This window comes from Pleuronectes platessa, chromosome 2, assembly GCF_947347685.1.
Source record: "Pleuronectes platessa chromosome 2, fPlePla1.1, whole genome shotgun sequence".
Taxonomy (NCBI): Eukaryota; Metazoa; Chordata; class Actinopteri; order Pleuronectiformes; family Pleuronectidae; genus Pleuronectes; species Pleuronectes platessa.
The window spans coordinates 9850815-9865342 of NC_070627.1; the positions used below are offsets into that span (position 1 = coordinate 9850815).

Sequence of the window (14528 nt, forward strand, 5' to 3'; positions counted from 1 at the left end):
ATTTGTGTTTTCATTGCTCTGTTCCCTAGTTTTCAGGTTGTCTGTCTGTCCATGCATCCTTTCTTGTGAAAATGATATCTCAAGCATGCTAGAGGGAACCTTTTCAAATTTGGTAGAAACGATTACTTGGATTCAAAGAGGAACTGATTCGATTTTTTGGGTTAAAAGGTCAAAGGTGACTTATCATGAGCACCTGTAGGGAATTTCATTACATCTGGCACAAATATTCACTTGGGCTAAAAGATGGCCTTATTAGAGTTCAGAGGTCAAGATACTGTGACCTCACCGAACTCTTTTCACCCTGTGAATATGATATTTTAAAGACTTTTGACCAGTTGTCACTGTTCTATGCGATGAATTGATTCAATTTCAGAGGTCAAAGGTCAAATTTACATTAGCTGAGTCAGATTATTTTTTTATGTAGGCTGAAACTGTACTGATTGGTGGAAATTCACAACTGCAATGCGGCATGTCTAGCTTTTCATGTCTCTGCTGTGTCTGTTGACAGAGCGCAGGGATAGGGCCTGATGGGGGATACATCACCCAGAAACAGAAGATTTCCTTTCTTGAAAACAACCTGGACCAGCTTACAAAAGTTCACAAACAGGTAACGACAAGCCGCTGATTTCAGATTATAAATTATAGAGACAGAGACCAAAAAAATGAACACTCTGCCTGTCCCCCACCTCTGGATGTGGAACTATTATCTGATTTCCCACAGCCTGGAAGCTTAATTCTCACTGTGCAGCGAGGCAGAGATGTCTTATCTGAGAAGAATATGAGAAAAGGACAAAAGGAGCGAGTCTGAATAAAATACAGGGCATTGGACACTTTCTGTGCTTCTCCAATGGGCCAAGGGAACATTAGCACTATCCTTCATTTTATGCAGCAGCTTAGCATGAAAGTCTCCTTGAAAACAGAGCATCAGAAGGTGTTAAACCAAGGTGAGGACGCTGCCTCCCGGGGAAGGAAACCACACGGCATAAAACTGTTACTCAGATTTGATAAACACAAATGAGTTCATCGTTATTCAGGTGCACACGAGCATCCGCAGTCTTTTCCCTCCAGCTGAAACACACAAACCTTGAGCTCGGATGAGACATAACCGTACACACACCTCACATCCTTCTTGAATATTACTAAATGGACTACAGCAAGTGTTGATGTGCTAAAGGTTCTGGCACACAAACACACACACACACACACACACACACACACACACACACACACACACACACACACACAAACACTCTCTCTCTCTCTCTCTCGGGCTCCACTGCAGCAGTTTGTCAGGCAGAGAACCAATCCTATAAGTGGCTGCTGGGAGAACCCCATCCCATCTACCACCTGCTGATACTGTGGGAATAGAAGACGAGAGACATGGCCATGAATCAGCAAACTACCAGAGGAAAGTGATAAGGCTCCAAAAAGACAGGCAGCTGACAGTGCCCCTGCAAACACATACCATCTGTCCATCCGTCCACCCGCACACACATGTCTTGACCTTTTTTGTAATATCACTTACTTCCCATCTGAATTTTTCCTCCATTCTCTCTTGAAGTTCCTCACTACCAATCAATAAAGTGGTGCTGCCAAGCCTCAGGTGGATCTATTGAATCCCTGAGTCCTCTGTCTGCTTTCCTGTTAAATAACTTTGCTGAAACCTCAGCCTCTCTGCAGGGGACAGATGAGTTTGCATGATCACGCAGCAGAAGGCTCCGTGGTGCTCAGCCATGGATTTTTCAAATTTGCCTTTTTCCCTCTTATAGGAAACATGATGTTTGCACCAATGTAAAATCCATGAATCTGCACAAAAGTCATGAACAAGTATTTTCACTAAAGTATACTTTTTGTCCTCGGAAATGATCGGACTATTATTTGAATACTGGTATTCAGAAAGAGATGTGTGCATTCACTGGAACAAAGTCACCTTCAATTTTAAGTATGAAAATGGCAGCGATTTGCTGGTCATCCCAGACAGATCTCAACAATACCTTTTTAATCTTTTACATTCCTGAATATTTGTGGATTTGGCTCCGTCAGCCTGCCCCTGAATGTGAACATCTGGAGAAAAAAAACAAATTTTAAGGTAATGGGCAGATCTGACGTGCATTTCTCAAAAATGTTTTCGAACATCTGCCTAAATTAAATGATAGAGAGAGAGTATAATTTTGAAGGCCTGGTGAAGGCTTGGTGACGGCTCCACAAGGCTTATGGGAAGTGTGGTTCCGATATCTGCTGCCAACAGACACTGGCAGCGGGACCCGACTAACTGGCTGCTCCATGCCTCGAACAGGCTCCCTGACCAGAAACGTCCAAATTAAAAGAGTTTTCCACTGATTTGCGTGGATATGCTGTTTCACTCAACCTGACTAAATGGCTGACAGAAACAGAAAATAATTCTAGTCACCTCCAAATAATTTGAGTGTGCACACAGCAATCACAGGTCGTAATATTGCTAAATTTGAGAGTGTATTATAAAAGCTGTTTGGGAGTCGGCTCTTACTCCTGAGTCACATGATGTGCCTCACTTCAGAGAGCTCGCGGAAATCCCATCAATACTTAACACGTTGTTGTTGTTGTGTGTGTTGCAGCTGGTGCGTGACAACTCAGACCTTCGCTGTGAGCTTCCGAAACTGGAGAAGCGTCTTCGGTCTACAGCCGAGCGAGTCAAGGCGCTGGAGGGGGCGCTGAAGGAGGCGAAGGAGGGCGCCATGCAGGACCGCTGCCGCTACCAGCAGGAGGTGGAGCGGATCAAAGACGTCATGAGGGCCCGCAATCCCTTCCGCCGGCCCCATGCTGCACAGATCGGTAACACAAACACCATCGGCAGATTTCGCCCCCTTTTTAAAACGACTGGGCAGCCACAACGAGCCGCTATATGTGTGGTTTCAGTAGAATCTATGTAATCAGATCATGATAAGTATCTTCTAATCTCCAGGTGGGCAGTGATCCATTGCATCAATCCATTAAAATCTGATCTGTGGATATTATTCCAGAGTTATTCCCACACGGCTGTTGAGGACATCGATTGTTTTTTTGTAATCCTCACAACTCAGTCCGCAATTGGATCACACACAGACACACAAACACACACACACACACACACACACACACACGAGTCACTTCTACAACCCCCTTCGGTTTTTCTCACTCGCACAAGTGCAATCATCACATCAGTTTATCCTGTGCAGCTCGGCGGCCTCACAAAGCTCTGACTCATCGTCCAAATTTGATCACGTTTCTTGAACCAGCCCCAGTCTCAGGCGCCTGCCGGAGGAACTGGAGTCCTCTGAACATGTGACCATACATATCAGTTAGTGTAGGAGCCGTTATTTCAAATGAAGTTCAAGAAATGAAAAACGTTAATCCTCTCAAATCCTCTCCGTCACGTGTTCGGTTCCGCATGTGAACTGCTGTGTGTATCTGGCATTAACATTCCCTCTACTTGACATCTGAGGGTTGGGCCTTGCATTGCACTGTGTGTGTGTGTGGGGGGGGGGGGGGGGGGAGCAGTCATCCGCCTCATGTCTCCGTTGGGACTGCTCACAGGCAGCATCCATTGTTGGATTTTCCTCCCTCCAGTCGCTGCTCTGAAAATTTACTTCCTCCCCTCGGCCGTCATTTCAGCCCCTGCATGAGTGAGCTGCTGTCTGATGGAGCTCTACGCACCAATCGTGTTTCATATTCAGCACCGGAAACTAAACGAATTCCCCAGGGCGCCCCAGATTCTGAGAATTAAACATTTATGACAGTTGGTTGGAATATTTCGCACGTGAGGATTTACACAATATGCACGTTTCTTTTGAGGGATAAACAGTTGATTAGAGAAGCAGTGTAATCAATTTTTCACTGGTTCAGCCGAAGATAATTACTCTCACACGAATATATGAATTCTTTGAAATAAATGAGACACGCCGGCTGTTGTGAGAAAATGAGCTATTGATCTAGAGAGTATTTATAGACTCATTTGTTTCAGGATCATTCCAAAGCTCCTGTGACGTTCTGCTGTTTGTTAACATGTTCTCAGTATTACACAAACATGTTGTGTTGTTTAATGCCCACAGTTGGACAAGCATTAGATAGACAAACATGATGTGTTTGTCTTTTCTGGATCAATGGATCGATCAATCCTCTGTTGATGTTTACAGCCAAGCCGGTGCGTCCGGGCCACTACCCTCTCTGCTCTCCCAGCAACCCCGTCTTCATCCGAGGCTACAGCGAACACCCCGCCGCCTTCTGCAACGCCGTTTTCCACAACAGCAACAACCACCAGGCAGCGGAGTCTGCTGCTCCTGCAACGCCAAAGAGCGAGGCCCGGCTACCAGAGGCCGACTCCAACAGGAACAGCCCCGGCAAACAGCCCGAGCCCCGGAACAACGAGGCACACGACAGCGACGCCCAGAACAACACGTGAGTAGACACAGCTTCACGTGGCAGAGTTCAGGGGTACATCGTGATTAAAGGTTCACTTACTGGCTGGTCTTCTTGCTTTCAGTCACACCCCCACTTTCTTGATTGGAAAAATTATTAAGTAAGTTTGCCAGTAGACCTTTTAAAAAGTTTACTCAAGCTTTTTAAAAGGTCTACTGGCAAAAAAATGTTGAGCTCGAGGATACTGGTTTGACAAAATTCTTACAAGATTTAAGTTATTTACTTTTTCCAAGGCTTTCAACCGCAGTCTTCCAAGACAAATATCCATCTCCAAGCCACAACATTATGCAAAGCTTTGAATGGTTATTGATTTATTGGATGTTGAGGAGGATTAATGGACGTAGAGGGAAAGGATTGAGATGAGGTTGTGTCTGATTGGTCTGGGATGATGTACCGGCGATCGGGCCGAGGGAGAGTCAGTGTGTGTGTGTGTGGGGGGGGGGATCTGCTTCAGGCATCAGTCCAACTGTGCTTATTAGGAGCCCTCCGGCCAGGACTTAGAATGAGACGTGCAGGACATTTTAATGCAGGACACAGTGTATTGACAGGAGATCAGAGGAGTGGCTGAGGCGTGAAACCTGCTCCTGAACATAAGAGAATTCATCTAATGAAACAGTGCAGGGGAAAGCTGAAGCTACAGGCGCTAAAAAGTAAAGACTAATTTGTCAAACTATTATTTCTAGGATCAAGAAAGAACTTGAGTTTATTCTATCAACGTCTACATGCCTACAAATAAACTGTGTCCTGCATTATAATGTCCTTCCTTCGAAGACCTTAATCATTCAACTTGTTCTATAATCTATTCTAACCTTATCCCCTATTTTGTTTTCACTTTTTTAAATCACAAACTTATTTAGTTTAATGTAAAACCATTGAGTTTTTGAACCAGAGCTCTTGCAGCCACACTGACAGGAGCACTGGTTTGTGCTGTTTGCAGACTTCCAGCTGAAGCCACGAGCCAAGCTGCCAACAACACAGCAGAGATGCTCGACTCAGAAAACGGTGAGTGTCTGTTGAAACAGGGAGAGATGTTGTGATTACAATCAGCGGGTGAATCCACTCGTTTCTCTGTGATTTCCATTATTCCATCAAACCAGCCATTCTGTGTGAATGTTGTTTAATGTAACTGGTTGTTAAACTGGGTTCCCCCCGTGATTCTCCTGCCGCCATCACAACAGTTCTGTCTGCTGTTGTTTTTCTTTTCTTAACACCTCCACTCATCTCTGTGCAAAAGACGTGTAAGTGTTTTTCTGAGCCACCGGTGAATTGGATAAAGTGTCCATAGATTAACGGGAGATGGCCATGCATTAAAATTCTACAAACGCTCAGATCTCTATGGAATACAGCTGCTGTTCAAGGCTTCTGTGTGTGTGTGTGTGTGTGTGTGTGTGTGTGTGTGTGTGTGTGTGTGTGTGTGTGTGTGTGTGTGTGTGTGTGTGTGTGTGTCTGTGTGTGTGTCTCATCAGCTCCAGACTCTGGAGATAGATTAGGCCTGCAGTGTCATTACTCAGCCAGACAGACAAGTAGCCAGGCAGACAGGCTCAGTGCCCGCCTCTGCCTCTGCCCAAACTATGACAGTTGTAGAGTTGTGTAACAACACCGCACCTCTTTGATTCTCCGGGAATATCAATAAAAGTCCAACGCAGGGTCCGAGCCAATATTTCAATCTGCAGCAACATCACCAGCCTGGTATTAAATATGATTCAGGGCGGCACGTTTGTTTCCCACGACGCTCATCAAGCCGACAGGGGAGAGAAGACACGCCCATTTGTCTGTTTCCTAAAACAAACTCAACACTGGCAGTTATCTGAGGAATTGTTACCACAAAAGCTAGAGCTAGAACTCTGCAATAGAAATATTCCGCCAGTGCCTACATTTGTTTTTTGCATTCTGTGATATATTATATGATATGTATATTTTCAAATGCATAACGTTTAAGCTAAGAGCTGAAGTAAATACAAAAATTGTGTTTTAAATCAAATTTCTTTCATCAAACTAGGCCGATTAAACTCGCAACACACCGGTCCAAAAGATTTTTAAATATATAAAACAAGAACTATATATTTTCTAAACACTTCCAAAGTTATTTGAATTATGTGTTATATTTAGTTTTCTTTAGGTATGCCCATTATCTTTGCTCCTGTCACACAACTCTCAGGTGAAACCACACGATGTCAGCACGTTTCCATGTAACAAAAAGTAACAGTTTCATCACAAGCAGACAACGTGATGAGGCAGCAGCTTTGGCTCTCTGCTGCAAATAGAAAAGGAATGTGGATACAACCATTTCCTGCACACAGTTTTTTTGGGTACTTTTTCCCAAATTGGACACTTTTTTGACTCCTTATACAATTTTCTTTAATGTCCAATGGAGTCAAACTACTTTGTTGCATGAATTTCAATAGGAGCTTGAGGGAAAGTGAAAAACTCAAAGGCGGTTACCTCTGTATCCATATTCCTTCCTCTTTGGTCATTTCTCCACCGGTGAGATTAAACTCTGCAGCCTTAAAGCAGGAGGTCAAGCATGAGCTCCCTTGATAGCAGCAGACTCATGAAACCCAACCTGAATTTAGTGGAGTTCCCTCCATGAATAATAATGAATAAATCCATGCAGCGTTGGCTTTTCATTTGCTGGCGATTGAGCAGTGTTGCCATAGTTACTTTGAAAAAGTAACTTAGTTACTTTACAAGTTACTTGATTTTAAAAGTAACTAAATTAGATTACAAGTTACTTGATTTTAAAAGTAACTAAGTTAGATTACAAGTTACTTTATTAGTTACATTCAGCAGCTGCCGACAACACCCCCGCCGCCTCAACATAAAAATGACAACCGGTTTGGCCAACACTAACTTTATTAGACACCGCCGGAGGCCCCCCCCGCGCGAACGGAGGGTTCCCCTAACGGGCGCTGTAGCTGAGGTGATCCGCGAGAAAAGCCCGACACACGTCCAGAGTCGCTGTCGCCGACCGCCGTACCCGGTCCCCTCCAACCGGTCCCCGCCTTCCGCAGCGCCGACGGACACCGCCCCGCGGCATACTATAAGGAAAGCCCCCGCACCGCGGACGAGCACCTCCCCCCCTAAAAAAACGTCGAGGAGTGCCGCACGCCGAGCCTCCGGCGGCGTGGTGAGGAGGGCGACGGGGCGACTGCTCCCCCAGCCGCAGGACGTGCCCAGCTGGCTAACCACAAATACCGAAATAGTAACGCAAGGTGACTTGGACAAGTAACTTTAATCTTATTACTGGTTTGGAAATAGTAACGCGTTAGATTACTCGTTACTGAAAAAAGCGGTCAGATTAGAGTAACGCGTTACTAAGTAGCGCGTTACCGGCATCACTGCGATTGAGTCATAATCAAACTCCACTGATGTGTCTGGTTGTCACATAAAAGGCTGAGTGAATGTTTTGCAGCATGAATCCCTGTCAGATGGAAAGTCTTTGAGGATTGGGGAAGTTCAGTCGGCACCAGAAGTAGGAAAGATGTTGATTCAGCACATGACACAAAATAATTCAGTTTATTAGGTTTTTACAGCGATGTCTCCACAAATAGAGACGTCCCAGGGACCCAACTTTCCATTTAAGTGCTGTTCTGCTGCACTATCGATCTGACTGTAATTGTGAAGAGTTCCGTGCTTTGCAAAGGAAGCTTTCTTTCTGCGGTTCTTTGCCATTCATGTGGTTAGGTGCAATCGTGGTAGAGGTGAGACTAGGATCATCTGAGATATTACAGTGTTTGTCACTTGTTCAGTGTAAAAATGATCTGTGTTCTCCCGCAAGTCGCACACAGATTATGACCTCACAGCAGAGATCAGAAGTTCACCGAGCGTGAAATGAGCTGTATTTATCTCCTCGTGTAAATTTTCCCATGTCACCCTTCAATTTATGCCACCCACGACATTGACAAATCAACGATCTCTCACTGACCTCATCCATGTGGGAGAAGTGAAGAAACACATTTCCCTCATGTCCTTGCTCTGACTAATGAGGGCGGATCAATAAAGCGCCCACATGCTCCGTGTTGGAAAGCGGTGACAAACACCAGATCCAGTCGTTTGCGTTCGAGGACACACTGAGCAGCTGCTTGTTCCAAAGTCGTTGGAGCTTAATTGTCTTTGCCTGTTTTTAATGAACCCCACAGGTATGAGTCCGTGATAAACCCACTCCCCAACCCCCCCCCCCCCTCATTTACACACCACCCAGCCCCCCCACACACTGTGCACCTGCCTGCCTCCTCACGCACCTCTCTCTGTCCACAGGAAACACCACCGATATCAATGACAACAGGTGAGACTGCACTGCATCTACACTCGCTGCTGTGTGCTGCTGTTTTACTGCAGAAGTTCACTTTGTCATATCAGTGTCAGGCCGACACCTCCAGAGAGCAGGATTCTTTTCAGCTGTTTATTTCCAAACCTTCTGTAATGGATTCGATAGTTTGGCTCCAACTGAAGGTCCTGAAATGTTTTCCTCAGGTTCTATATGAGATCTTTTACATTTATATAGAAATTCAGCCAACACTTGTTTTCCATGTTAAGATGTGGTGGAGATAGGAAATCCCAGTCTCTGTTGGTAGATGCTGCCTGCATGTCAACATATGAGACTCTTGAAGCATTAGTTTTATTTCAAGATGCTAATGTTAGCACAACATATAGTGGCTATATTTATATAACCTTTAATTCATGGTTGATCAGCTGTAGATTATTGTTAATGCCAGAGGTGATTAACTCAATACCTCTGGAAATGAATCTGTGATGATTGTCAGTTACGGGCAAAGAACAGGTCACTGCCACATTCGCCCCACGTGCACTGATCCCTCTTGAGTTTGACGACCAGTTCCTGTAACATCACTGACTCGCCTCCCTCACTGCTCTGTCTCTCTGCTCCATCACTGCCCCCTTGTTGCTGTCACTGCCACTGCTGCTGTTCCTGCTGCTGCTGCTGCTGCTGCTGTTCCCACTGCTGCTGCTGCTGTTCCTGCTGATGCTGCTGCCGCTGCTGATGATGCTGCTGCCCCCTGTGATTCTGGCGTGTAGGGATAGCTTGAGTCTGAATGTGAATTCTGTGTCCAGAACTGAAGTCTGCGACAATCAGGACCCAGCCAAACTCTACAGCCTGCAACAGGAGGCCTCTGCCAGCTAATAGTCCTGAGCAGGTAAGAAGGTAGAAGATCACAGGAACACCCAGATGAGACTGTGATTTATCTGCCTCAGAACACAGTTGCATGAATCACTGGTTCGGGAATGAGACGATTAAGCAACGTCACAGTCAACAAATTAACAAACAGCGCCTCACTCCACTGCATCCACACACAACAGTTTAGTAAAACCACCGGGGAAAAAAATGCTTTTTATAAATATCCAAACAGATAAATTCTTGGAAAACCTGAAGTAGAAACAGCTATTAAATCTCCTGCTCATTAAGGTGCTTGTTACACACACAAATGGGTTTAAAAGCAGTTTGCGGGCACAGCTTGCATGATAACATCAACCCTCACACGATTGAGGACTGAAAACTGCAGATACATTTGTGAGACCCTGTGGATACTAGTGTCAAGTTAGCTGGAGATCAAATTGATGTTGCAAAATGAAGCTTGAAATTTGAAACAGGTAATAAATAAAACACTTAAACCCTGGTAGCGTTTCTTCAGTCTGTCCTGGACCTGTTATTCACTCAACCTTGACAAATTATACATTCCTTGAAAAGCTCCAAGTCTCATGATTATGTCTGTGCATTTTAAGATCTACATATCACATGACAGTTGTTCAGACATGTGGCTGCGGGTCCACATATTTTCCACAGACCTACTTTGTCCTTCCATGCATCTTAAAGCTGTTTTCAGACATGAACTCTGGACACTGTCTGTACAATGTGGTACAGACACGTTCACAACAACAACCGATCAGGCGGGGGGGGGGGGGGGGGGTGCATTCATTTAGCTGCAGAGATCATGTATTTTTGTTAACAACACACACTGGCGTCTGCCCTTATCCCTAAAAGCTCTGGAATCTTGTTGTCCTTCCAAGTTGACGTCTCTGAAGAGGTCTTCTACATGAATGGCTCCAGAGATTGTCTGGAGCCTCCGTCTCAGACTTTTGTGCCCTGACATGCAGCCCCTCTGGATGATGTCCGTGTTCTTTATTCTTCATATTCTGCACCTTGGTTGTAAGGAGTTATCATTAAAATGCTACCAAGGTTATGGCGGTAGCCAGAAGAAATGAAGAACAGTGACCTTATTATTTCGATTATTGGATTATTTTCAGTCCTGTATAACACAATCAGGGAAGCGCGGTCCCAGGTTAAAGCCAGGAGCTGACCCTGTCTCGAGAAACATTATTATGAGTCTATCTGGGCTCGGCTCGCTGGGGCTTGGGGAGTTTGCGGCGGTAAATCTGCCGGCAGCCGGGGTGAAAGAACAATTTTACATTTTATTTTCTGCTGGGGCCTCCGACACTAAAAATACACTCAGTGTACGACACTTTTCATAGAAATGCTTTCAAAACACAGCGTCCGTGTCACATCAGGTCAGTGGGGGCAGGGGCAGGGGATTAGTGTGTAAATCCTATCCAGGAGTTAAATATTATATAATATTAAATATTGCTTCTGAAAAGGTCTGTATGAGACGAGGGGGATTGTTTTGGATTTTACTCTCGCCCACTACTCTCATGAGGTTATTTTTTTTGGTTTTTCTCTTTTTGTGTATTAATGTTCTAGTCAAGTTATTTGCAATATGCTGATAATAAAAGCCTGGACCTGGTCTGCAGGCTGAAAACCACATTATACGTTTTTTATGATGAAACGTAAAAGTTTTATCTAACTTAATTCCGGGTCTTTAAGACGTTGTAAAGTTTTTCTGTGGAGCAAATGTAAGTTTTGCAAAGTGCTGCCGGGTTTTCCATCCTGTCAAGTGTAAATTTGGCCCCCGAGTGCTCCGTGCAGTTCCCGAACACGACTGCCTCTCAGCGTAGACACCAGGAATCCAACGACTTGAGACGTGTTCCTTCTGGCAATGTTAGCATGACTCACCGGCTGCTGTCTCTCTTTACTCTCTCTCTCCCTGTTTCCCTCAAAAGTATCTGACTGTGGTTCTTACTCTGTTTCTCTCCATCTCTTTTTCTCTCTCTCTCTCTCTCTCTCTCCAGGTGGATGTGTTTTCCGGGGCCCCCTCTGTAAATCTGCATGCAGCCAATCACAGTCCTCCCAGACTCCCTTTCCTCTCCCATCCTCACCCACTTTGAACAGCCCTCTATCTCCTATGCCCCCCACCTCCCTTTTCCTCCCTCTTGCTTGTTCCTCTTCCGCCCGTCCTCCTTTCTGTTCTATGATGTGGGGGGGTGTATGTGAGTTTCAGTCTGGCAAACACCGCATCTCAAAATCCCGACCTGGCAGCTTACGCCCATATAACGGCTGCACCCATTCCCCCTCGACTCAGAAAAAAACAGATGGACTTCTAATGGAAAGGTGGGGGAAGACAAGGTGCAGCGCTGTGGGTGACCACTAGGCAGTGCCGTTTGTCTCAACGATGCAGCCTCAGTGGACGTCAACCAGTAAATGATACATGAAACTGAAATGAAGTCTGGATGGATCAGAAGAGTGAACCACTTGTAATGATACTTTTAACTGTGCATGTCGATGTTGGTCTTCAGCTTTTCTGGGAAAATACACAAAAGAAGAAGAAAGCTCGTGAAGCAACATGATTGTGAAATGTTTTCGTCTAAAACACCAGAACAGAAGAGTTTGTGTGAGTTAGTGCAAATGAGATATACACCCTTTAACGTTGGTGTGTTTAAAAAAAAAAAATGGGAGCCTCACTTACCTACGCCAAACAATCGTTATTATTTAGAAGACATAAGAAAAGAACGGTTAAAGAAATTAATCCGCAACCACATCAAAAGTTGTGTGTTTTTTCCAGACCAAAGTTTGGTGGAAATAGGTTCAGTAGTTTTTATGTCACATGTTGGCCACTGTTGCCATGTAGAATGTAACTAAACTACAATACAAACAGACTAGCAGCTGAAAATGCAACCCGGAAATTAAAGAGAACAATTTATTTTATTTTATTACCCTTGCAGGATATTTAAGATGTCAATATTCTATATTATCATGTTTTCACCAATTAGAAGAACAGGAGTATTAATCCAAATAACACCAAGAAGCCCTTGTGAATCTTGATACTTGAGCTTGTGACACTGGCACCTTGCACGGGAGGAACCACCGCGCTGTTAAAGAATTAGGTTTGAGGGTCGCCCGTCCTGCGAGAGGGAACCCTCACATGTGGCTCTCTCTGAGGCTCCTATGTTCTTATTACCCTGTAGTTTTTCCTTTCTCTTGTTGAGGGTTAAGGGCAGAGGATGTGACACCTTGTTAAAGCCCAATGAGACAAATTATGATTTGTGAAAATGGGCTATACAAATACAATTTTATTGAAATATTGAGTGGCGAAGATCTGTCGCCACGGCACCTCTGGTACACATCACTTGCTTTCACTAGAATGACACGCAACTTCATCTGAATCACGGGTAAAAAACACACTCATCTTTTTAGGAGGCTGAACGTGTTCAATTAACAGTGAAAAAAAGAAAGAAGCCTGATTGGGATCATTTGTGAGATATTCAGCCATTTTCATTTCATACAAGAGCAAAGAAAAAGTGTGTAGCAACTATTTTTATACCGCTAGTTCTAGTTTCCAAGACAATATAATATATTATTTATCGTCTGCTCTATTTTAAGTGTTATTTATTTATTTGCTCCTCGCTATTTATTTATGACAGTTAAAGTGAAGCGTATGTATTTGTTTTGACGTGTTGATGTGTTTCCTGTGCTGCAGAATGATCAAATGGGTTCACGTGTGCAGCTGCTGTTCCCAAATGAATTAATGACGATTCTTTAAGATGCAAAGTCAGACTGAAACCAAAGCCCTGATTGTATAGTGAGTCATTTAGAGTGGAACTTGTTCTGTAACATTAACATAGTGGATATGAGCTCAGCAGGAGACGTGAACCGGGGGTTACTGTAGGTTATCAAGAAGCGGCTCAGCTTATCCCACTCCCCCACACACACACACACACACGCAAAGCCTAAATGAGGTGTCTGACCTTTGACCCCAACAATACAGTTTTATTACATATCCTGCATTACTTGGTTGTTGTCCAGGTTATTTGAGCAGATAAAGTTAAAATGACTCACACACTGACAGTCTGTTGCTCTCGGCCGACCTCCTGATCAATCAGTCAGGATGAGGTGGACGAGGGTGTGTGTGTGTGTGGGGGGGTTTGTGTGTGTGACAGAGCAATAGAGAGACTTAACAATAGGGACGAGTGTTGCTCACAATTGAATACAGGGACAAAGTACATTGGGGAGATACAAATTTACCTTGAGGGATCTTGAAATAAATTACACTGTAATAAGTACTTTTTTAAGTTACTTGGTATTTTAGTAGTATGTGTCCTTTTACAAAAGGTGTATAGTGACAACTTAAATGTAATGTGTGTTGATAAGCACTCCACACGGCACTTTATTACAAATGTTATGGTTCTTGTTAGATTCATTTCATTGCCCAAACTATATTTTAATAGTTTATATATTTTTTTTTTATAAATTATAATAGTTATATTAATCAAAGAGTCAATCAGTCTATTAATAATGTGGATTTCTACGAGATTGAAACAAATTGTTTCATACACAATCATACATATTTTTTCAATGTAAGTTTCTATAAAAAAGAAATATAGTAAATACTTATGAAGTCATTTATTCGAGCTCCCTCTGAAATGCAAAATTGTGATCCCTTCATACTGTCACATTGATGCCCTGTATGTGCAATATTAAGTGTGGGCTGACATTTAAAGCGGAACTAACAGGCCCTCTGTTCGGATGAGACTGAGGCTCATTAGAAATGCATGAAGCACTTTATCATATTTTTTTCCTATTCTCTCTTTTTGTTCGTCTTCTTCCCTCTTTACTCTGAGTATCTCCTCCTGCAGCTGTCAGACTTTCTAAAGGGTAAAAAAAAAAAAGGGTCACCCAACTTTATCAGTGAAGTTGAGTTTAAATGACAAAGGAACCACCACTTGAACGTGAATGGACTTTTTTGTTT

General features: G+C 43.8%; 1 protein-coding gene across 2 annotated transcripts in view; it reads left to right on the top strand.

Moving 5' to 3' along the window:
- Positions 1–9574, top strand: part of kif5ab (kinesin family member 5A, b) — a 65388-nt gene extending 55814 nt beyond the window's left edge. Inside the window, exons 23-28 of one of the 2 annotated variants that reach the window (XM_053410687.1) lie at positions 509–607; positions 2595–2811; positions 4152–4394; positions 5350–5436; positions 8692–8719; positions 9475–9574. In XM_053410687.1, coding sequence (XP_053266662.1) covers positions 509–607; positions 2595–2811; positions 4152–4394; positions 5350–5436; positions 8692–8719; positions 9475–9574 — 774 coding nt within the window. Of the gene's footprint in view, positions 1–508; positions 608–2594; positions 2812–4151; positions 4414–5349; positions 5437–8691; positions 8720–9474 lie in introns of both variants that reach the window. The other variant, XM_053410695.1, reaches the window with a different exon arrangement.
- The last annotated feature ends 4954 nt before the right edge of the window (positions 9575–14528 follow it).